The sequence below is a fragment of the Eleutherodactylus coqui genome, chromosome 6 (assembly GCF_035609145.1).
Source record: "Eleutherodactylus coqui strain aEleCoq1 chromosome 6, aEleCoq1.hap1, whole genome shotgun sequence".
In the NCBI taxonomy this organism is placed as follows: domain Eukaryota; kingdom Metazoa; phylum Chordata; class Amphibia; order Anura; family Eleutherodactylidae; genus Eleutherodactylus; species Eleutherodactylus coqui.
Genome location: NC_089842.1, coordinates 90,184,981 through 90,210,432, shown reverse-complemented (window position 1 = coordinate 90,210,432; position 25,452 = coordinate 90,184,981). Strand labels below are relative to the sequence as shown.

The 25,452-nt window shown below is 45.6% G+C and overlaps 1 protein-coding gene across 2 annotated transcripts in view; it reads right to left on the bottom strand.

Annotated features, from left to right (window-relative positions):
* Positions 1–20,100: 20,100 nt before the first annotated feature.
* Positions 20,101–25,452, bottom strand: part of LOC136632357 (carcinoembryonic antigen-related cell adhesion molecule 1-like) — a 61,227-nt gene continuing 55,875 nt past the window's right edge. Inside the window, exon 13 of one of the 2 annotated variants that reach the window (XM_066607165.1) lies at positions 20,101–23,933. In XM_066607165.1, the coding sequence (XP_066463262.1) occupies positions 23,820–23,933 (114 nt within the window). In that variant the 3' untranslated portion in view covers positions 20,101–23,819. The remainder of the gene's footprint in view (positions 23,934–25,452) is intronic. The other variant, XR_010793155.1, reaches the window with a different exon arrangement.

Here is a 25,452-nt window from a genome sequence, read left to right as displayed (position 1 = left end):
ACGCTTTGCCATGAAAAAACGCACGTTGGCAAGCAAGATACCGGGCTGAGAAACTTGGCCCGATGTCGCACTCAACCGCGTGAATGTAGCCTTACTGCATTTCCTGCCTTTTGTATTAGGCATTTGTAGCCTGACAAATTTGAGTTTGTTACGACTTTTTGATATATCTGACAGTGTTTACATAACTGTGTTCTTATTTTGCTGTTGCTCTTAAGGAGTATTATAGCAATGATTCTGTATCTACATTGTAGCTTTATTGTAGGAGTTTGTTCTAATAAAATAGCTATTTACATTAGAGATTGTATTGGTATGTTTGTCCATTTACTCATCTATATAGTTCTAAGGTAATATTAGAGTCGATTTCTTAATATTGCTAATCACTATGGGCAGTGCTCCATTATGTCCTCCAGTGCCACGTTAAGAACATGGTGCGAGTCATGTTGCCATATCAAAAACATAATTGCAGCAGGCGCTACAATCCTCCCCAATATCGTAGATCCCCATCATAATCACTTACGTCTGTCGGGGGGGGGGGGGGGGGGATCTCATCTGACCCTTTACCCCCTTTTTTTTTTAATTGTGAAGAGAGGGAGAAGGGTTACATGTGAGCTTCCGTCCCCTTGACAAACGTAAATGGTTATTCTGGGAATCTACCATAGTGGGGAGGATTCTACCGGCTGCTCCAACAATGTTTTTGTTTGTCATGGATGTTACCTGTTGAGTGGAATGGCCGCACATGCCGACCCCATTTAATTGCGCTGGTAATATTTTGCAGATTAAGAGTTCGGACTATTTGTCTGTTGGAGTCTAGGGGTCACCATCTGGTGGTGCCAGTCTAGTGGGTAACACCTTGTTTTATTTTAATTATATCCATTTTCCTTGGGGTGCTATTTGGGATGTCTTATAACTGGATGTTGGCTTATTGTCCTAGGTACACTGGTACAACACAACAGTGGTGTAAATACGCTGATAAATCTGCTGTGATGTTCTATTGATTTTACATGATTTTTATGACCCAGCAACTCTGACAAGAGACATTTAGTCATCAAGTTTGGAATTTCAATTATAGGTGGAGATGACTATAAAGTTCACAATATAGATGTAAAGTTATGCTTGTTATCTTTATATGTAAATCCAGCAGCATGTATCACAGAGTCATAACCTGAAGTTCGTTGATCCCAGGGCAAAATGTGTAAAAGCACCCCCACCTATCATGTGCTACTTATAATATTAGTGCCTTATGGGGCTGATAGGTCTTTGGGCCCCCTCAGACAATGGGGCTCAGGTGTGACCTACTTCTACATTCCCAACAGCTAAGACTGTGATGTTGCAGTGATCAATCAGGTTCTGGTTCAGAGTCCCTGGTCGTAAGTGGTATGGGCAGATAGCATAGTCAGGCAAGCCAGAGGTTGGGACATGAGAGCAACTATGAATTACGGAGGAGCAGGCAAGTGGAGTAGTCAGGTAAACCAGAGGTCGGTACACAGGAGCAATTGTCTTTTGTAAAAAGAGCAGGCAATTGGAAGAGCTTGACTAAAGGCTGGAAGCACAATAATCACACAAGGAAGGAGGTAGTGGCCAGGTTTATATAGGGAGACTAATTCAGGAAAACACAGTGTGGAACCAGTCAGGAAAAACACAGGAGCATGAACTAGGAAGCAACAAGGGCAAGATTTTGCTTGGGAGCTATTCTAGAGGACTGATCGCTCAATCAAAAGAGATGCCGCCTGGAGCATGGGAGCTCCCAGATTCGAGTCCTGACAGATGTAGAGTACTGACCAACAGGCTTTATGAAGAGAGATTGTATAGGACAGCGGAAGATAAGATGACATTTTCCCCTCTTAAGTAAAAGACTGCATATACGACTATAAAACTCTAAGAAAAATGGTTATTGCTGTTATACTGCTATACTCTATATTCCATATTGCTGTTATACTGCTAACTGCCACCTTGCACAAGAAGGTGGGTCCAGGAAGAGCTGATGTAATTGTCTGCCCTGTGGTGCTGAATAGTATCGATCAAACCTAAACCCTGGGTCGAACTTTTCTGAAAGTTCGGTTCAGTACGCACCCAAACCTAAGGCAGTTCATCTTGGCCAAGCCCACTAAAATCCTCCTCTTTTAGAAAGTGTTATACACCAGTTTTAGGGATATTGGTGAAGTTTTGATTTGGTGCAAACTAGCAGACCCTGATCATCTCTGCTGGTGATTATTGTCACTAGAGGGAGATATTTTCCCCTGTAACTGGGGCTCCTATGTATGCCCCAGTGGAAAAGTGTGAAATTTAAAAAAAAGACAATGTGAATGACCGCCAGATGTCTTATGTGATGTCATGGAGCAGATAGATATAAAAAAGGATTGTTACAGAAGTAAGTAAAAAAAAAAAAACACAGAAAAAAGAAAACAACCCACCTCCGAAGCCAACCAAAACCATTACTATACGCGCCCTGCAATCCAAAATTCTGCAAATTATATAGCAAAACGTCCAAAGTAAATTGAGGAACCCATTCCTGTACTTTACTTTACTGTAAATATATTAATTTTAAAAAATTAACTATTATGAACCCAAAAAAGTTTTTTTTAGCTTTTTTACCCCCAAGAAACTTAATAACAGAAAAAAAAAATCTGTGAAAAAAGATAGAAAAAAAACCCTTGTCTCAGAAAAAGCAAATGTAGCAAAAATAATTTTGCTAGCTGACAAAAGAGAAATAGGGCAGTAAAACCACCACATGGATAAAATCCCTAAAAAGTTTCTGGTCCTTTAGGATCAAAACACCCTGGTCCTTAAGGGGTTAAAAGGAAGCACCCTTATAATCAATCCATGCAAGAAAAACTTGCCACTGTTTATGTTCCTTCACAGGGTATTTCACAGCTACAACATATTCTGCTTTTATTTCCTCATTCCAGCGGTCGCTTCTAAATCTTTCCATTCTTTTTTCGCTTTTACTTTGGCTGCTCATCTGATCCCCGTGTCAGTACATGTTACCAAATGAGCCCAGCGTATACTGTAACACTAGAAACAGAACTAGTCACAGTGAGAATAGTTTGTCCATGAACTGAAACCTGGCAGGCATGCAATTATACTATGGAATAAGTTTTCATACAGAAACCCTTGTTAACAGAGCAAAGATCGATCTGACTTAAAGGCCTCTGGACATTCATAAGATATTGCCCCTTTGTCAACAATCAAGATGAGATACAATTTTGTAACATACATTCAAATAGGCAGCAGTAGAACTCGTTCAGGACATATAACGCAGGAACCTCTACATATATGCAGGCATATCACCCAATATGTAATCTCCCACATCTTTCCCACTGCTCTCCTGCCTGTGATAATGCGTGGAGGCAGAATCAAGGCAGGGTCTTTCGTACATACTTCTAAACATCCTTTTTTTGGACCCTATCTACATTTTAACTCCCACCCTATATATTATTTAGTGCTGCTGTGATTAGCAAGGTCTGTGTCATTTGATGTTTATAACTTTATATACAATATTTTGCTGATTTTCTTTCTGGTAAAACTACTTGACACCATTAATGTTTTTCTCTGACCATCTGAAACACAAAGAAGTGTGAGTCTGCAGAGGGTTGACAAAAATATAGAAACACCGTACGAAATGCATGGGATTTTAATCATTAGCACTGAGCTGTCCTTTTGAGCCCTGCCAAATTTATGTTTACTTCACCTCTTGCCCTGCTCTGGGTGGTTTTGAGATCCAGCTGGTGATAGCAGCTGAATGGCTTAAAACCCTGACCAATGGAACCTTGCTGCTCAGGCAGATCCACTTAAAATCAGTCTCTACATGTTTTATTGAAATATGATTTGTAATTCCATGTAATTTACGGCACGCATTTCATACAGTGTGTTTCTATATTTTTGTCCACCCCCTGTATATGAGGCTCTAACTATACCTGTGCATTTGCTTACCATTTCTGACGCAAAATATATTTTGTAAATGGATATTACAATTAAACATAAAATAATCTGCAATAAAAATTAAATAACTATTAGAGATGAGCGAACACCAAAATGCTCGGGTGTTCGTTATTCGGAACGAACTTCCCGCGATGTTCGAGGGTTCGTTTCGAACAACGAACCCCATTGAAGTCAATGGGCGACCAGAGCATTTTTGTATTTCGCCGATGCTCGCTAAGGTTTTCATGTGTGAAAATCTGGGCAATTCAAGAAAGTGATGGGAATGACACAGAAACGGATAGGGCAGGCGAGGGGCTACATGTTGGGCTGCATCTCAAGTTCACAGGTCCCACTATTAAGCCACAATACCGGCAAGAGTGCCCCCCCCCCCTCCCAACAACTTTTACTTCTGAAAAGCCCTCATTAGCATGGCATACCTTTGCTAAGCACCACACTAGCTACAACAAAGCACAATCACTGCCTGGATGACACTCCGCTGCCACTTCTCCAGGGTTACATGCTGACCAACCGCCCCCCCCCTCCCCCCCACAGCACACACCAAAGTGTCCCTGCGCAGCCTTCAGCTGCCCTCATGCCACGCCCCACTCATGTCTATTTAGAAGTGCGTCTGCCATGAGGAGGAACCGCAGGCACACACTGCAGAGGGTTGGCATGGCTAGGCAGCGACCCTCTTTAAAAGTGGCGGGGCGATAGCCCACAATGCTGTACAGAAGCAATGAGAAATAGAATCCTGTGCCACCGCCATCAGGAGCTGCACACGTAGGCATAGCAATGGGGAACCTATGTGCCACACACTATTCATTCTGTCAAGGTGTCTGCATGCCCCAGTCAGACTGGTAATATGCACCTTAACAGTAACCGCGTTGGTGGTAATGTGGTGGTGACTGCGGACCTAGTAGCGCGGTTGTATTTTGTTGGTTTTCGGAATGCGGCCAGGATTAAGTGGGCCGTGGCGGGGGGATGGTGTGGGGGCTCTCTTGTTGTGTCGGTAAAGGTGAAATTCTTGGACTGCCACCAGACGAACCAATGCAAAGACATTTGCCAAGAATGTTTTCCCTGTTGGAGGAGGAGGGGGATGTTTTTGAGGCACTACGTGTCCTCTCCACGTGTCCGTGGTTATATGCACCTTAACAGTAACCGCGTTGGTGGTAATGTGGTGGTGACTGCGGACCTAGTAGCACGGTTGTATTTTGTTGGTTTTCGGAATGCGGCCAGGATTAAGTGGGCCGTGGCGGGGGGATGGTGTGGGGGCTCTCTTGTTGTGTCGGTAAAGGTGAAATTCTTGGACTGCCACCAGACGAACCAATGCAAAGACATTTGCCAAGAATGTTTTCCCTGTTGGAGGAGGAGGGGGCTGTTTTTGAGGCACTACGTGTCCTCTCCACGTGTCCGTGGTTATATGCACCTTTACAGTAACCGCGTTGGTGGTAATGTGGTGGTGACTGCGGACCTAGTAGCACGGTTGTATTTTGTTGGTTTTCGGAATGCGGCCAGGATTAAGTGGGCCGTGGCGGGGGGATGGTGTGGGGGCTCTCTTGTTGTGTCGGTAAAGGTGAAATTCTTGGACTGCCACCAGACGAACCAATGCAAAGACATTTGCCAAGAATGTTTTCCCTGTTGGAGGAGGAGGGGGATGTTTTTGAGGCACTACGTGTCCTCTCCACGTGTCCGTGGTTATATGCACCTTAACAGTAACCGCGTTGGTGGGAAATGGCCTCGCCGCCATCATGTCTTTGGGAAGCCTCTGTTTCCACACCCCAGAGACATACCATTAGCAGCGGTATAGGCAGAACCCAGAATTCGTAACATTTCAGCCGTAGCATTAGGACAGGCCCCACTAACATATCACTAGCAGCATTATAGGAGGAGCGCAGTCTGCGTTCCATGTCAGCAATAGTAGCACTCAAGACAGGCCCCAGTAACAATTCTGAAGCAGCAGTATAGCGGGAGCGCAGTCTTCGTTCCATGTCAGCAATAGTAGCACTCAAGACAGGCCCCAGTAACAATTCCGAAGCAGCAGTATAGCGGGAGCGCAGTCTTCGTTCCATGTCAGCAATAGTAGCACTCAAGACAGGCCCCAGTAACAATTCCGAAGCAGCAGTATAGCGGGAGCGCAGTCTTCGTTCCATGTCAGCAATAGTAGCACTCAAGACAGGCCCCAGTAACAATTCCGAAGCAGCAGTATAGCGGGAGCGCAGTCTTAGTTCCATTTCAGTAGCCTTAGTATAGCCAAGGCCCAAGTTACATTTATGTAGCTAAAGTGTACGCCAACCCCACACACCTTTCTGTACCATGAGTGCAGGCGAAGAACATACAAATTGCTATGATTACACTGTAGGTGAGGGCCCCAAAAAATTGGTGTACCAACAGTACTAATGTACCTCAGTAAAAATTGGCCATGCCCAACCAAGATGGCAGGTGAATCGCTTTGGTTAATGTGGCTTAAGTGGTAACTAGGCCTGGAGGCAGCCCAGTGTAACGAAAAATTGGTTCAAGTTAAAGTTCCAACGCTTTTAAGCGCATTGAAACTTATAAAAATTGTTCAGAAAAATTATTTGAGTGAGCCTTGTGGCCCTAAGAAAAATTGCCCGTTCAGCGTGATTACGTGAGGTTTCAGGAGGAGGAGCAGGAGGAGGAGGAGGAATATTAGACACAGATTGATGAAGCAGAAATGTCCCCGTTTTGGATGGTGAGAGAGAACGTAGCTTCCATCCGCGGGTGCAGCCTACGTATTGCTTACGTATCGCTGCTGTCCGCTGGTGGAGAACAGAAGTCTGGGGAAATCCAGGCTTTGTTCATCTTGATGAGTGTTAGCCTGTCGGCACTGTCGGTTGACAAGCGGCTACGCTTATCTGTGATGATTCCCCCAGCCGCACTAAACACCCTCTCCGACAAGACGCTAGCCGCAGGACAAGCAAGCACCTCCAGGGCATACAGCGCTAGTTCAGGCCACGTGTCCAGCTTCGACACCCAGTAGTTGTAGGGGGCAGAGGCGTCACCAAGGATGGTCGTGCGATCCGCTACGTACTCCCTCACCATCCTTTTACAGTGCTCCCGCCGACTCAGCCGTGACTGGGGAGCGGTGACACAGTCTTGGTGGGGAGCCATAAAGCTGGTCAGGCCCTTAAAGACTGTTGCACTGCCTGGGATGTACATGCTGCTCGATCTACGCACATCCCCTGCTACCTTGCCCTCGGTACTGCGCCTTCTGCCACTAGCGCTGTCGGCTGGGAATTTTACCATCAGCTTGTCCGCAAGGGTCCTGTGGTATAGCAACACTCTCGAACCCCTTTCCTCTTCGGGAATCAGAGTGGGCAGGTTCTCCTTATACCGTGGATCGAGCAGTGTGTACACCCAGTAATCCATCGTGGCCAGAATGCGTGCAACGCGAGGGTCACGAGAAAGGCATCCTAACATGAAGTCAGCCATGTGTGCCAGGGTACCTGTACGCAACACATGGCTGTCTTCACTAGGAAGATCACTTTCAGGATCCTCCTCCTCCTCCTCCTCCTCAGGCCATACACGCTGAAAGAATGACAGGCCGGTGTACCGTCAGCAGCGGGCCAAGCTGTCTCTTCCCCCTCCTCCTCATCCTCCTCATGCTCCTCCTCCTCCTCCTGTACGCGCTGAGAAATAGACAGGAGGGTGCCCTGACTATCCAGCGGCATACTGTCTTCCCCCGCCCCCGTTTCCGAGCGCAAAGCAGCTGCCTTTATGGTTTGCAGGGAATTTCTCAAGATGCATAGCAGAGGAATGGTGACGCTAATGATTGTAGCATCGCCGCTCACCACCTGGGTAGACTCCTCAAAATTACCAAGGACATGGCAGATGTCTACCAACCAGGCCCACTCTTCTGAAAGGAATTGAGGAGGCTGACTCCCACTGCGCCGCCCATGTTGGAGTTGGTATTCGACTATAGCTCTACGCTGTTCATAGAGCCTGGCCAACATGTGGAGCGTAGAGTTCCACCGTGTGGGCACGTCGCACAGCAGTCGGTGCACTGGCAGCTTAAAGTGATGTTGCAGGGTGCGCAGGGTGGCAGCGTCCGTGTGGGACTTGCGAAAATGTGCGCAGAGCCGGCGCGCCTTTACGAGCAGGTCTGACAAGCGTGGGTAGCTTTTCAGAAAGCGCTGAACCACCAAATTAAAGACGTGGGCCAGGCATGGCACGTGCGTGAGGCTGCCGAGCTGCAGAGCCGCCACCAGGTTACGGCCGTTGTCACACACGACCATGCCCGGTTGGAGGCTCAGCGGCGCAAGCCAGCGGTCGGTCTGCTGTGTCAGACCCTGCAGCAGTTCGTGGGCCGTGTGCCTCTTATCGCCTAAGCTGAGTAGTTTCAGCACGGCCTGCTGACGCTTGCCCACCGCTGTGCTGCCACACCGCGCGACACCGACTGCTGGCGACATGCTGCTGCTAACACATCTTGATTGCGAGACAGAGGAGGAGGAGGAGGAGGAGGGTCCTTTAGTGGAGGAAGCATACACCTCCACAGATACCACCACCGAGCTGGGGCCCGCAATTCTGGGGGTGGGTAGGACGTGAGCGGTCCCGGGCTCTGACTCTGTCCCAGCCTCCACTAAATTCCCCCAATGTGCCGTCAGGGAGATGTAGTGGCCCTGCCTGCCTGTGCTTGTCCACGTGTCCGTAGTTAAGTGGACCGTGGCAGTAACCGCGTTGGTGAGGGCGCGTACAATGTTGCGGGAGACGTGGTCGTGCAGGGCTGGGACGGCACATCGGGAAAAGTAGTGGCGACTGGGAACTGAGTAGCGCGGGGCCGCCGCCTCCATGATACTTTTGAAGGACTCCATTTCCACAACCCTATACGGCAGTATCTCAAGGCTGATGAATTTTGCTATGCGGACGGTTAACGTTTGAGCGTGCGGGTGCGTGGCGGCGTACTTGCGCTTGCGCTCCAACAGTTGCGCAAGCAACGGCTGGACGGTGCGCTGAACTACACTGCTGGATGGGGCCGAAGACAGCGGAGGTGAGGGTGTGGGTGCAGGCCAGGAGACGGTAGTGCCTGTGTACTGAGAGGGGGGTTGCATCTCAGTGGCAGGTTGGGGCACAGGGGGAGAGGCAGGGGTGCAAACCGGAGGCGCTGAACGGCCTTCGTCCCACCTTGTGGGGTGCTTGGCCATCATATGTCTGCGCATGGTGGTGGTGGTGAGGCTGTTGGTGTTGGCTCCCCGGCTGAGCTTTGCGCGACAAAGGTTGCACACCACTGTTCGTCGGTCGTCAGGCGTCTCTGTGAAAAACTGCCAGACCTTAGAGCACCTCGGCCTCTGCAGGGTGGCATGGCGCGAGGGGGCGCTTTGGGAAACACTTGGTGGATTATTCGGTCTGGCCCTGCCTCTACCCCTGGCCACCGCACTGCCTCTTGCAACCTGCCCTGCTAATGCCCTTGACTCCCCCTCTGAAGACCTGTCCTCCTGAGTAAGCGTTGCACACCAGGTGGGGTCAGTCACCTCATCGTCCTGCTGCTCTTCCTCCGAATCCTCTGTGCGCTGCTCCCTCGGACTTACTGCCCTTACTACTACCTCACTGCAAGACAACTGTGTCTGATCGTCATCGTCCTCCTCACCCACAGAAAGTTGTTGAGACAGTTGGCGGAAGTCCCCAGCCTCTTCCCCCGGACCCCGGGAACTTTCGAATGGTTGGGCATCAGTGACGATAAACTCCTCTGGTGGGAGAGGAACCGCTGCTGCCCAATCTAAGCAGGGGCCCGAGAACAGTTCCTGGGAGTGTTCCCGCTCCTGAGCAGGTGTCATTGTAGTGGAGTGAGGAGGCTGGGAGGAAGGAGGAGCAGCAGACAGAGGATTCGGATTTGCAGCAGTGGACGGCGCAGAACTGCGGGTTGACGATAGGTTGCTCGAAGCACTTTCTGCCATCCAGGACAGGACCTGCTCACACTGCTCATTTTCTAATAACCGTCTCCCGCGTGGACCCATTAATTGGGCGATGAATGTGGGGACGCCAGAAACGTGCCTCTCTCCTAATCGCGCAGCAGTCGGCTGCGACACACCTGGATCAGGAGCTCGGCCTGTGCCCACACCCTGACTTGGCCCTCCGCGTCCTCGGCCGCGTCCACGCCCTCTAGGCCTACCCCTACCCCTCAGCATGCTGTATTACCAGTGATTTGATTTCACAGGCAGCTAATAAATTGGCCCAAGACTGCAGGCCAAATATAATTTTTTCCCTTTTTTGAAAACGAAAGGCCCCACTGCCTCTAGTGAATGTATAATCTAAGTTTAATAACTGTGCTGTTTTCCTGCTAATGTGTCACAGAACGTGAGGGTAGCAGAGTTATTAACTGTGGCAGAGCAGGTATTTTTTTTCCCAATTAAGGAAAGCAAATGGCGAAGCCAGGAGTAAAACGTAGCTGGGTGCGTCTGATTTTTAAAGGTTGCACACGCAGCCGACACATGTCCACCGCCCTTAGGACGGACAGAGGCAGGACAAATAGAATTATTTTCCGTTTTTTTGCACCAAAAGGCAGCACTGCGTATATTCAATGAACATGAGAAGTTTAATAACTGTCTGTTTTCCTGCTAATGTGTCACAGAACGTGAGGGTAGCAGAGTTATTAACTGTGGCAGAGCAGGTATTTTTTTTCCCAATTAAGGAAAGCAAATGGCGAAGCCAGGAGTAAAACGTAGCTGGGTGCGTCTGATTTTTAAAGGTTGCACACGCAGCCGACACGTGTCTACCGCCCTTAGGACGGACAGAGGCAGGACAAATAGAATTATTTTCCGTTTTTTTGCACCAAAAGGCAGCACTGCGTATATTCTATGAACATGAGAAGTTTAATAACTGTGCTGTGTCCCTGCTAATGTGTCACAGAATGTGAGGGTAGCAGAGTTATTAACTGTGGCAGAGCAGGTATTTTTTTTCCCAATTAAGGAAAGCAAATGGCGAAGCCAGCAGTAAACCGTAGCTGGGTGTGTCTGATTTTTAAAGGTTGCACACGCAGCCGACACGTGTCCACCGCCCTTAGGACGGACAGAGGCAGGACAAATAGAATTATTTTCTGTTTTTTTGCACCAAAAGGCAGCACTGCGTATATTCTATGAACATGAGAAGTTTAATAACTGTGCTGTTTTCCTGCTAATGTGTCACAGAACGTGAAGGTAGCAGAGTTATTAACTGTGGCAGAGCAGGTATTTTTTTTCCCAATTAAGGAAAGCAAATGGCGAAGCCAGCAGTAAACCGTAGCTGGGTGTGTCTGATTTTTAAAGGTTGCACACGCAGCCGACACGTGTCCACCGCCCTTAGGACGGACAGAGGCAGGACAAATAGAATTATTTTCTGTTTTTTTGCACCAAAAGGCAGCACTGCGTATATTCTATGAACATGAGAAGTTTAATAACTGTGCTGTTTTCCTGCTAATGTGTCACAGAACGTGAAGGTAGCAGAGTTTTAAACTGTGGCAGAGCAGGTATTTTTTTTCCCAATTAAGGAAAGCAAATGGCGAAGCCAGGAGTAAAACGTAGCTGGGTGCGTCTGATTTTTAAAGGTTGCACACGCAGCCGACACGTGTCCACCGCCCTTAGGACGGACAGAGGCAGGACAAATAGAAATATTTTCCGTTTTTTTGCACCAAAAGGCAGCACTGCGTAGATTCAATGAATAATAACTGTGTTGTGGCCCTGCCTACACAATTCTTTCCCTGCAGTATCAATGGAGGGTGCAATGCTCTGCAGAGGCGATTTTGAGAAGTAAAAAAAAATGCAGCACAGCTAACAGCAGCCTGGACAGTACTGCACACGGTTAAATATGGCCCTAGAAAGGACCGTTGAGGTTCTTGAAGGCTACACTCACTCCTAACACTCTCCCTGCCTATGCAGCACTTCTGTCCCTAATGCCGGGTGCAACGCTCTGCAGAGGCGATTTTGAGAAAAAAAAAATTGCCACTGCTAACAGCAGCCAACACACAGCTATCAGTGGCCCTAATAAGGACCTTTGGGGGGTCTTGAAGCCTACACTAACTACCAATTCTTTCCCTACAGCAGCTCCGGTACAAACAGCACTGTCCCTCATCTAACTCACACGGCATCTGAGGCGAGCCGCGGGAGGGGCCGACTTTTATATTCGGCGGACACCTGATCTTCCCAGCCACTCACTGCAGGGGGGTGGTATAGGGCTTGAAAGTCACAGGGGGAAGTTGTAATGCCTTCCCTGTCTTTCAATTGGCCAGAAAAGCGCGCTAACGTCTCAGGGAAGGAAGTGAAAGTAACCCGAACACCGCATGGTGTTCGTTACGAATAACGAACATCCCGAACACCCTAATATTCGCACGAATATCAAGCTCGGAAGAACACGTTCGCTCACCTCTAATAACTATATAAACACACTGAATTTTTCACATATTGTTATAGTCCAGAGCTGTGTGCAGAATTCTGCTGGTTGCCATTAAAGGGGTGACCAGCTTAAGAAAATGAATTAAAACAGTTGGCCAAACCATAAAATAAAAAAAGCAATACGCACCTCTTTTCTTCCCCCGGTAAATAGCATAGAGGCTCCCTGGACTCTTATGACTCTGCACTGACAGCGGAAGTCATGTGACTGCTGCAGCTAGTCAGAGGCCACGGCATCACTGCCTGTTCTCCTGCCATCAGCGCTTACATACGCAGTGCTATGATGTCAGGAGTTTGGAATGGTGACGCTGCGACTTCTCATTGGCTGCAACGGTCACCTGACTTCTGCTGTCAGTACAGACCAGGTAGGCTACGGCAGCCACTATGCTGTTTTCTGGGAAGAGAAGAGAGGTAAGTATTGCTTCTTATGTTATTTTATGGCATGGACAACTATTTAATGTTTTTTTTTAAGTAGGACAACCCCTACAAGCTTGGTGACAGACATGTGCCTAACAGCTTTGCTGGGCTCCTATAAAGCAGGGAGCAATTTGTTTGCCTAAATCAGATTACTGAACAGAGTTTGGTGTAAAGATGACAATTCCCAGAATGCAAATAATAACTCTGTATAGACAATGTACAAGCAGGGTGATTTTAGCTCTGAAGCCTTCGGAACTGTGAATGCAGCTTGGGAGTACACTGTAATTCAAGCATGATCACATTACAGTCTTTGTAGGAACACAAAAGGCCGAAACGGCTTTGGGTCCAAACTTGTCAAGACACAGGAATATATATACACTCATAATCTCTATGGTCATGAGGTCTCTAGCCTCTTAGCAATACAGTAGGTTATTGAATGAAGCCCCTTCAAATCCATGGTCAGAAGGCTCCAGGGCTTTTTCGCAGCTCACATTTGTTAGCCGCACCCAAGCTCTTCCTCAGACCTCTCATACTTGCTTCTGTACTCTTCTACAACAGTAGTGTCTTCGAGCACAATGACAGCAACTACTACACTTGCATGCCATCTTCCACTGGGCCTCTGATGCTCCCGCTAGCCCACTGTATTTTACTAATACAGCAACCAGCCTTTTACTCGGCCCCACAGTTGCTAGCATTGTTAGTTACCCACTGTAGTGGCAGCCACAGTTGGCCTTTACTCACGACTCTTTGGTTTGCCAAACTAAATCTTTTTGCCTGGCACTAACAAAAAGGTCCAAAGCACACACGCCCCTTCAATAGAGGGGCGGACCAGTCCTCCACCTCCTTAAGCCCAATGTTCACGGGCGGATTTTTGCTGCGGGATTTGGAGCAGGTGTTCTGGAAAAATTATTTTTCTTGTTGACGAGTGGAAACCAATTGTGGTTTCCGTTCGCAGATTAAAAATCGCAGCATGCTCCATTTTACTGCGGTTCTCGTGCTGACAGCTTCCATTGATGTCAATAGAAGCTGTCTGATCTGTGGCCCGTCCACAGTTGACACTGCGGACGGGATGTGGATTCCGTGGTAAGAGCAGGAGATTTAGAAAAAAATCTGTACTTTGCATGTGTGCTGACGAGCCAGCTGGCACTTCCGTACACATCCGCAGTACAGAAGAAAAAAGACAGATACAGGTACGCAGGGTTGCTGGCAGCAGGCACAAGTGGATTCCATGTGGGATTCCCCATGTGGAATCCATGCGTGCTCGTGGACATGAGGCCTTACAATGGGGAGAAGTGGGTGATAGCTCTGTTCATGAACACATCAGACATATAGCTATGAGACCACTATAGACTCTCATGGCTGCTATTATCCAAATGTTACAGTATTTTTTGTCTGCTCTTTTGTTTAATAGTCTAGCAGACTTGTGTCCGTGTCAGGCAGGCAGATGTGGCTCTACCTTGCCACACAGCGGTGTGACTTAGGGTTATGTAGGGAGGCAGTACCTGGGGTAACATGGCGTTCACCCCTGACCACTCCAAGCCGGGTATGGTCTTTTCTGCAGGGTCCCCAAGCTATTGCTCTTCCAAGTAGTCCCAGTAATGTGGTTGCTGACTTTGGGCTGAGGCAGAGGCACGGTACCTGGTGGTGTGAACTGTGGCATAGTGGTCAAACAGGCAATGTTCACGGCAGGTGGCACATGTGTGGTAACAGGGTCCAGGCAGAATATTATGTTAGGCAGCAAGTAACAGCAAGGTCTAATCAGAGCCAAGCTCAGGGAACACAGAAGTCAGAATTGAAGCAACCACAAACAGGGATTTTGTCACAATGACAGATTTAGACCAATTACTTAGGCATCCTACATATGGGGAGCATTACTTATATAGTCAGAAGAGAGTGGGGGTTAGTGGAGAACATAATTAGGAAGCGTGCGCTGGCCCTTTAAGACAGCAGGGACGAGAGTGTGAACACACTAAGTAAAGCATAGCCGGAGCAAGCAAAACATCTACAGCATGGACTGGACATCCGAAATGCAGGACAAGTGGCGCCCGAACACAGCTCCAGTTACAGGTGAGCTATGACAGTAGTGCTCCGTGACAGTTCATAGCCAGTTGTCCTTAAAGGGGTTCTGTGAGCAAAAATAGTAATTTATACTCACCTGCATCCTGCCCTGCACCCCTGTACAGTCTAACCTGTGGAAAGAAAAGAGTTAAAAAACAAAGTAAACTTACATAACCCCGTTGTATTTCTTCCCTCCGTTGTTTAGCTGTCGCGTGAGGGGTCATCTCCCAGCGGCTCCTGTGCGCTGACGCCGACCTGGCCACGTCTGACCTCTGACTTCATCGAAGAGCTGATGGCGAGTGCGCAAGCATGCTGGGAAGGTGGACGCATGCGCACTTGCCATCTACTCTACGAGGACTTCAGAGGTTAGACGCAGCAAGGCCAATCAGTGGGCGACGCGTCAAACACTGACCCGGGCGGCAGTACTTGCTGTAAGGCAGTGGTCGGAGCAGTGGTGGAAGCTGGACCTTTGCTAGCTTCTGCTCTGCGATAGAAAGGCTGCCGGAGGGACATCAGGACTGCAGCAGGTTCGTGGTGAACGGCCCAGTAAGGCACAGGTGAGAATACATTTTATTTTGCTGACAGAACCCCTTTAAGCATCTTTTACACGGTATGATTATGGTCTGCAAGAGAGATCCGACTAGCAGTTTATCGCATATCAGTCTTTCACTGCATGTGTTTAAACAGCACAATTAGGACTCCCTCACACAGGCGTTGCGTTATGCGGGGCGATTTAAATTGCGGTGCTTTGCTGCGCTTTACTTTCATTTTCGCTGCGGCCGATGTGGACTTCTAGCACTCCTCATCATTCATGAGGAGCACTAAACACCCAAAAATAGAACAGACACCGCTCGTAAATCGCGACGCTGAAAAGCGCTGTGATCGAGCGGCTGTCTGAGCGGTCCCATTGAAAACAATGGAAGCATTATACCGCGCTAATCGCATTAAAAAGCGCCTCTGTGAGGGAGGCCTTATTGTGGAAACTGCTCGCTCTAATGAGTGATTTGCAGAATAATCGTCCAGTGTAAAAGGGGCTTTAGATTGGGCAGTGTACTCTGATGACAAATCCACTTTTATTCCTAGGGACATACTTATGTCATGGAGAATGAAAAGGCTAAATAAGAAAGTTTTGATTTATTTGGTCAAATGGTGAAACAATAATTGGGTGTCTCCTCTTCGATTACGTCGTAGAGGCATCAGATGATCCTCTCTACTGGTGGTCTGTCGAGAGCGTCCTGAGCTGAGTCAGCTTGTGTATGTGCCCTCACGCATCCACTGGTCCCAACAGTCTACTAACAGTCTGGTCAGATGGGCCCAGGTGGGGGACAATTCGTCAATACTACCCTCCAGCTTCTTGCATCCCAATAATGCCCCCCACTCAAACTCTTAACTGGATGAAATCTTTACTCTGTGCCGTAGAGACGTCTAGTGGACAACAAGTTCTACACAAGCACGAAAAAAAGAGGTCACTACACAAAAAGCCTCCGAGAGCCTTTTTATAGGCCAAGGGGGAACCACTTGTAGGGCTTCAGGTGACAAGACCGTTCATCTAATGAGGCCACAGCTCTAATCATTTGTATATCTGCCTGAGATGTAACTGCATGCCGAGTTTTGCAACAAAATGTCAACTTCTTCCAGGCAATGGATTTTTTTTGACAAAGGCCCCCTGCACATGGGCGGAAATTATGCGGCTGGATTTCCCACACAATTTGCGCCCGTGGAAGCTGCCATAGTCTGCAGGTGGCCAAAGAATGAACTACTTTCATGTTTTTAATCAACTTTCATTTTTTTTCATGCAATAGGTTATGGAGGTTTCCTGCTGGGAATGTTATTTCAGCTCATATATCTGGCAACAGCTAACTCAGAAACTAGACTTTCTTGTTCTCTAGCTGAGCTATGACAATAATGCCTCTTTGTTTATCATGTGTTTGCTTTTTAATTTGCCTGCAGAATTTAGGGAAATTTTACTGAGGTATGCAAACAGCTATTCTGGCCCGAGTTATCTTTCAACTACAGGTTCACTGAACAAGATATTAAGCACATTAAAGGTAACAGCCAGTAATAAAGTGGGGTTATTTAGTAAAAGCCTTCATTTATGAGTACACACCTAATTGGACTTTTATCTCAGAGGCAGTAGGAGACAGTTGCAGGTCATGGCCCTGATTGTGACAGAGTCACACAGGGCCAGCTTTCTACCTTCCTAGATTCATCCACTTATCTGTCACTTTTCCAGTTAGCCACACCTCTGAAAATGCAAGTCTGCATACCCCACCAGCAATACTTGTACTTGCCACAGACCCACCTAATAATTCCTCCATGAAAATTATTGAAATTGTACACTCAAAAACTGCTACTAACAGTTCCCGGCAATGCTAGGCCCCACACTCTCCTACATTTCAGCCACGGTACCACTTTATAATGTTACCAAACTGTACCAGCATTACTATCACATACACAGTGTATCCCATAGTGCTAGTCACAATAGCATCTTAATAAACTCAGAGTTCTGAGGTCTTCTGAAAGTTGTTTGCATTTAGGTATGGTTCATACTAACCAATTTTTATTGAGAAGAACAGATTTGGCAGTAACCATGCTTTGGGTGCATTATTTAATGGGCAAAGCACCTGTGAAACTCAAATTTCTAATTTCATCTAATTAAATAACTGTATAACATGAACACAAAGGTTCACTTACTGCAGATATTTCCTTAGTGTACTCAATAAAGACATGAGCTTTACAACTGTTTGCGTATTATAAGCTAGATTACATTTTTATAGAATTGTGACTTAAATTAGGGTATATTCACATGGGAGAGTGCAATATCGGCCTGAGAAACTTGGACCGATATCTCACTCGTAAATCAACGATTTTTCCTGTGAATGTGATGCAATTTGGAAGAAGGCATCATTTTGCATCGCTGCACATGCAATTTTCATGTGAGTTTTTCAACATATGTAAAAATCGCATGTTGTTTCAATAGTAATAATAGGAAAATTGCATCACACTCATATAAAACTTAGATTTACATGCGAGTGCCATGCAATTTTTGTCCCCTCCCATAGAAACTAATGGGTGATTTCTGAACCGAATCGCCCAAAAATAGGACATGCTGCGATTACTCTATCTTGGACTATCGGTACGAGAGAAAAATTGCTCATTTAATTAAAAACATTGAAATTAATGTGTTATTTTCAGGTATGAGTTCTATCCATACCGCATTCAGACGGAACTTGCTCGTGGGAATCGCCTGTGTGGCTACACCCTTACAATCACAACAGGTTATATTAGTAATCAATGTTGAAATCCAGGTAATTCCAAGGAGTTCATTCACTTTTTCTTGCAGTTCTATATACTCATAAAAAGTTGAGTCACTTTGTAAGTACATTACGTTTCCTGTACTGATCTTCAGTTACATCAGTATTAAACTCCAGAGCTGTAATTAACTTTTTGCTGATTGTTATTAGAAATGTTCAACAAGATCGTTGACAAACAAATCTGTAACAACTTAGTTGAGCTCCCATAATGCAATGCACTCTACTGATCTGGTGTAAAAACTCAATTTCCAAGAATTCACATCCCTAGAGCAAGATCTGTGCAGACACTGAACAAGCAGTTATGGTCATTATTTTGTAACAGAAAACAAAGTGAAAGGAAATATGAGCTTTGCCATAAAGGGGTTTTCCTCATAAGGACCGCTAGAACTCCCACTGATCCCGACATCTGCACACATCTGATTTCCCCCTATGAACAGAGTGGTGGTGTTTTTTTCTGAATGTATTACATTGGTGTGGTAGTCGCTGCCTAAACTTTTGTCATGCACTCCATTCACCCGTCTGTCAATGAGAGTATATAGCTAGGTATTCTTCCTTTCCATTTATTCAGAGGCTTTTGGGGTGTCTTTTAGAGATAGGAACCCATCCAATAAAGTTTGCAAGGACGTTGCAGATGGGCCCTCATGTTTTGATCAAATGGCTTGAGAATTGGCTTATTGGGATGCATGAACATTAATACAATTCTTTGTCCTAATAGACCAGCTATACATATTCCTGTTCACATGGAGAGATGTACCACCGATTAGCAAGCATAAGTGAGCCTATCAGCTGACGAACAAGTTTGCCGGCTGATCATTGGCCCCTTCATATGGCCCAATTGTTGGGCGAATGAGCGTTTAGAGGAACACTTGCGTCTGATAATTCAGCCCGTATAAAAGAACCATCAGGTCGTAATCACATGGGTGATTCTTCTGTGCGAGTTTTATCCGATTCCAAGATGCACAGAACTCGCACAGGAAAGGAATCCATTCATTTGAATGAGTTAATTCACACAAGTGATATTTCTCTCGGACAGATAGCCCTTTTTGCACCGCATTGGCGTATTTTACTGTACATTTTGTGCCCCCAAAGCATGTTCATTTGCGTGCAGCAAACAAAGATGCATTCATTAAAATGGCTAACTAGTCTAATAAGTTCCACATGTGTTCTTTTCCCTGCGTAATTACGCAGCATATTACACATCTCCAAGCATATTACGCACGCATTTGCACAACCCCACTGACTCCTATAGGGACCTTTGGTGCACAAATGTGGAGGAAAAGAGAGCATGCTGTGTTTTTTTTCCGCAACTGAAATGCTCAGGAATAAATATGCACTGTGAATGAACTAATTGAAATCATGCGTTCTATTCTCTCTGCATGCAAATACACACGTACATACACCCCTGTGAATTTGGCCTTCAGGCTCTTTCACACGAGCATAGGCATTTTTACGCCTGTTCCATATAAGCACCTGAATGGGCATCTTTCTGCGATCACGGCTAGCGTTTTCTCGTTCATTCACATGACCGCAAGCGTCATTTTTAGCAAAAAGATACGCTGCACCCCGGAAAAACCCTCGTTCTGTCAAAATCCTTGGGAAGGCTTCCAATGTCTATATAGAGGCACCTGTAAGCTTTTCGCAGAGTTGGACGCTGCAAAAATGCCTCCCCCTCCTTTCTTTTTCCCTGCTCCCATAAGAGCCTATAGGACTCGCCAGCGTATATTGGCCAAAACATAGTTCCAGAACTATCTTCGACCGCATATGTTACATATTTCATGGTGCCGACGTATTTATGCACCGTATAATCTCCCAAGTGAACGAATGCATTGCAGAACAATGCCTCTAATGGTCGCGTATATACAGCTGGGTGTGAATAAAGCCTTAGTCACAGTTGTTGCAATGAGCACTGCAAGCCCACAGGTTGGTTGGAGACCACTGACCAAGGATCCAGCAGAATGCAGGAAATCTGCTACAAAGTATACAGTTGCGGGATCACTTAAAACAAGCAAATCAGCGTATCATGGAGGGACACAAAAATAAACTTTTTATTAATTATTTGTTCCATTTGTCATCAAAAATACAAAAACAAGTATCTAACGAAGCACAGGAAATAGCTCACAATTACTCTTAAATATACATTATGGCACATTGAATGCATCCAGTTTACAGTAAAAATTATGAGAAATTGAATAGAAACAGCTAAAGAGGATTTCCCAGATGCCCCGTACTGAAGCTCAGTGTATCTTCATTGCTCGTTGATAGTTTAGTTCACAGCTTATACTGGTTCTGTCCTTGCTGTGTTTGAAATCAAGTATTTTTGTGTTGAGATGCTGGCTATTTACTACTTAAACCAAAGCAGCCAATTTAAAGAAAAGCTGCAGTGTAAAGCAAGGAAGACAAAGCTGCACCCTGAGCCTCTGATACCTGGATTTCTGCTTTAAACGTCATTTAATAAATATGAGGAAATAAGGGACAGTGCTGAAGCCAAGAGGATGAAGCCATTGTTAGATTTACTTACAATGCAGTGTACAGGGCATTACTCATTTTATTTCATGTTGAAACTTGGAACTATTATTGACATGTGTACTTTTTTTAAACCCTTTGGCTCAGGATGTATTTCCTGTGTGATATGCAAAGTAGTATCAATGCTTTATTATTATTGCCGAAAATGATACAGCAACACAAGGCACAACATACTATATTTTATGTTACAAATAGACTTCATTAAACATATCCTGCCGTTTCATGTATACAGCTCCTCTTTTGACCTATGTCTCTCCATGGTTACAGACCACAAACAAACCTGGTGTAGTCTGACCCCGCAATCATACTCACTTTCATCTCTTCCCTGTACTTGTATAAGTATAGTTGGTGGGTTACAAGAAGAGTGAATGGATAGACAGAACTATGACTGCGGGATTAGACTACACAAGGCTTTGTTCATAGCTGTAACCACGGATACACATAAGTCTGCATAAGAACTGTAGACACAGGACAGTAAGGGGTTTTTAATCAAGATTATTTGCGTAATTTGCCTAATTATTCGTTTTTCTTTAGATCTGATGGAGCTAAAAATAATGGATGCAAAAGTATACTAATCTCAATCCACTTCGGATGCGCAACATGGAGGAGTGTTTCCATCTCAGCTTTTCATGGCTGGATGCTGTCACAGCTACCTATCCTGTTTCCCCGAAAATAAGACAGTGTCTTATATTATTTTTTACTCAAAAAGATTTCACTTTTTTACATGTATAGCTGCCTGGACACTATCTAAATTGACTTTTTTTTAATTAATTGTAAGCAGGGCTTAATTTTGGAATAGGGCTTATATTTCAAGCATCCTCAAAAATTCAGAAAAAGCATTTTGCATCCTCAAAAATCCTGGAAAATCATGCTAGGGCTTGTTTTCAGGGAAACAGTAATAGGAAAGTGTTCTTCTTGACTATAATAATCAAGTCAGAGTCCTGGCCAGAGTTCATTTACTGGTTGCAATGACCCCAAGCAAAACTCTTGAAAACCGCACTGTAATTTCTCAATTTAGTGGAAAACCTACTTTATAAACAATACTCGTGTAATATTTTGAATATTTGTTTATCTAATCATTTTAGTACTTTCTTAGTTACTAAATAAATGAACTTGAATAGAATGTATTTGTTATATGGGAAACATGAGATTACCTAAAACAACGTTGGCACCGATACTCCAGACGAGGCGTGCACAACCGTTTCGGCTCCCGAGATCACATTATCAGAGTGTACCACACCCAAGTGCTGCTGTAGAACTTACAAAGGTATCGTCATCTGGGACATTTATGGCTTATCAGCAGTTGATGTTGTAAATATTTGAAGGGTGATCTTTCCACTTCTGAGGAACAATACGGCTACACACGCTGGCGGCTACTTCTAATGCAGTTTATAGGAGTTGCTTAAAGAGCTGAACATTTCACAACTCCCATAAATGACAATGGAGAGAGTCACATTAATGTGTGGCCACCTCTCCACCTAATTTCCTCTTCTCTAAGGTGCCGCACCCATCAGACATTTATAGAATGACTATGTATATATGTCATAAATGTCTCAGGGAAGGGGCACTTTGGGTAAAAGGTCCAACATTTTAAGAATGTATCTAGAAGCTGTTTAAGGGAAGCTGTAAGTGGTTTTAGCCCTACAAAACAGGGGCAGACTACTGAATAACACTTCCTTCCAAAAATAAGCTTGATGTTGGTCTATTTCAAACTATACTTACAAAAAACATCTTTAAAACATTAAAACAGAAGTTTGCGAACCAGTGCATGTCCCGATGGGAATGACAAATTTGCCCACAGAGGGGATATATGATCTGCGCATGCGATGGTCCAAGAACTTCTGGCGCATGCGTGAAAGGGAGGAGGTGGGAGTCTAGCAGTGGCCAGCACTGCTAAAACATGTCAGTTGGCTCTATTTGACTAATAGAAGCCATGCTAAGGATTTATCCTGACTAGAGATGAGCGAACCTACTCGTTTCAAGTAATTACTCGATCAAGCACCGCGATTTTCGAGTACTTCTGTACTCGGGTGAAAAGATTCGGGGGGCGCCGGGGGGGTGGCGGGAGGCGTGGCGGAGCGGGGGGTAGCAGCGGGGAACAGGGGGGAGCCCTCTCTCTCTCCCTCTCCCCCCCACTCCCCGCTGCAACCCCCCACTCACCCACGGCGCCCCCTGAATCTTTTCGCCCGAGTACGGAAGTACTCGAAAATCGCGGCACTTGGGCGAAAAAGGGGCGTGGCCGAGTAGGTTCGCTCATCTCTAATCCTGACCAAAGGAATTCTGGGGCTGCGGCGTATATATGCCGCACCCAGATGCATGAATGAGCGAGAAAATGCTAATTTTGGCCGTGGCTCGATGGCAGCTTTTTTTGATGTTCATGCGTTTTTGGCCTGCAAAGCGTCCAGCGTAAAAATGCAACGCCTGTGTGAAAGAGGCCTTAGACTGTTTCATAGGGTTACAACAACTGACAACTTCCCTTTAAGGCCTTTTTAGACCTGCTGATGATCGGATGTGAATCTTCATGCTAGTGTGATCATCGGCCCATCTAAATCTGCTCACATCTAAATCTGCTCACATTTGCTTGCTCGACGGTGAGTTGGATCTTTTATGCTGACATAAAAACGTTTGCTCATTGACAGCACATGTATAAATGGGATGTCCTGGCGAAGAATGTTATCTGTATGGGGACAAGCGATCATATTGTGAAGACTGCAAAGGAGTGTTTTCTGTCTGGTACCAAGAATCATTTGTTAGTAAAGTTGTCCAATAATCTGGAGCTTCCAGTGATGGGATCCACACAGTCCGTACGGTCAGTAGATACATACTGAGATGAAGGTGTTTGCCTGTAAAATCCCATCCAGACAAGTGCATGTGCAAGGCACACTGGTGCTTTAAGACAAATGCATACAATATATTACTATTGGGCAGCAATTTTTCTGATTGATACAAGGGACAAGCCTAAAAAAATGCCAATGCCCCTTCTAAATATATACAGCTGGATTACTGTAGTTGCTATCGTTGGTAAAGTTCCACTGCCAATAAGCAAGTGTCAGAGAAGCGGTCTAGCACATCTTTGGTTTCTTCATATATCCATCCCTGAAATTGTAAAATCCTAGCCTGCCATAGTCTGTACAGATGCTGAAGCACTCTTCTACACATGATCATCCACTAGTATGTGTAGTGTGATCTCATCCTGGGGCTTTAATATTCAGTATTATGTTTTGATTGAATGTTTGACATCACTATATACGGTTTCCACCGGTGTTGGCGTTGGGGACGTGGTTGGGGCTTTGTTTTGGAAATTGATTGCAGCATAATTTACTTCATCCTGGAAAAAAGTTACAAACTGTTAAAAAACTGAAAACTTGAATAATGAGAAGATATTATTATACATAATAGGTGATGAAGAGGATGTGCTATTATTCTCCTTTAAGGGAACTTGCCAGCTTGAAAATGTGGTCTATTCTGCAGGCAGCAAGTTATAGAGCTGCAGAGCTGAGAAGATTGATATAGGTTTGTAGGAGAAGATTCTGTATAACTTGTATTTTACTCATTTTTAAATTTCTGTTCTTTCTAAGTTTCATAGTCCAGTGGGCGGTCCTATCAGTGATTGACAGCTAGCTCAGCTATTTGTGTATGACTGCACATACAGTCAATCACTGATAGGACCGCCTACTGGACTATGACACTTAGGAAGAACAGAAATTTAAAAATGAGTAAAATACAAGTTATACTGAAACTTCTCCCAAAAGACTTAAATACTGTGCAAACGTTTTAGGTAGATGTGGGAAAAATACTGGAAAGTAAGAACTGGCTTGAAATTTATTTTGCAGCACGTCAACGAGCCCAAACATACAGCCAATGTCATTAACAACATCTTCAGCGTAAAGAAGAAGAAGGAGTTCTGGAAGCGATGATATGGCCCCCCCAGAGCCCTGATCTCAACATTATTGAGTCTATCTGGGATTAGATGAAGAGACAGATGGATTTGAGCAGGCCTTCATCCTTAGAAGATCTGTGCTTAGTTCTCCAAGATGTTTGGAATAATCCTCCCTGCTGAGTACCTTCAAAAACTGTGTGCAAGTGTGTCTAGAAGAATTAAAGGGGTTGTCCCGCGCCGAAACGGGTTTTTTTTTTTTTTAAACCCCCCCCCCGTTCGGCGCGAGACAACCCCGATGCAGGGGTTAAACAAACCACCCGCACAGCGCTTACCTGAATCCCGGCGGTCCGGCGTCTTCATACTCACCTGCTGAAGATGGCCGCCGGGATCCTCTGTCTTCATGGACCGCAGGGCTTCTGTGCGGTCCATTGCCGATTCCAGCCTCCTGATTGGCTGGAATCGGCACGTGACGGGGCGGAGCTACACGGAGCTACACGGAGCCCCATTCAGAAAAGAAGAAGACCCGGACTGCGCAAGCACGGCTAATTTGGCCATCGGAGGGCGAAAATTAGTCGGCACCATGGAGACGAGGACGCCAGCAACGGAGCAGGTAAGTATAAAACTTTTTATAACTTCTGTATGGCTCATAATTAATGCACAATGTACATTACAAAGTGCATTATTATGGCCATGCAGAAGTGTATAGACCCACTTGCTGCCTCGGGACAACCCCTTTAATGCTGTTTTGAAGGCAAAGAGTGATCAAACCAAATATTGATGCGATTTAGATTTCTCTTTTGTTCATTCACTTAGCATTTTTTTTAATTGACAAAAATAAACTATTAACAAGTCTATTTTTGAAAGCATTCTTACTTTGCAGCATTTTTCCTCACCTGCCTAAAACGTTTGCATAGTTCTGTATATATCAATCCGAACAGCTCCTCTAGCTCTATAACGTGCTGCCTGC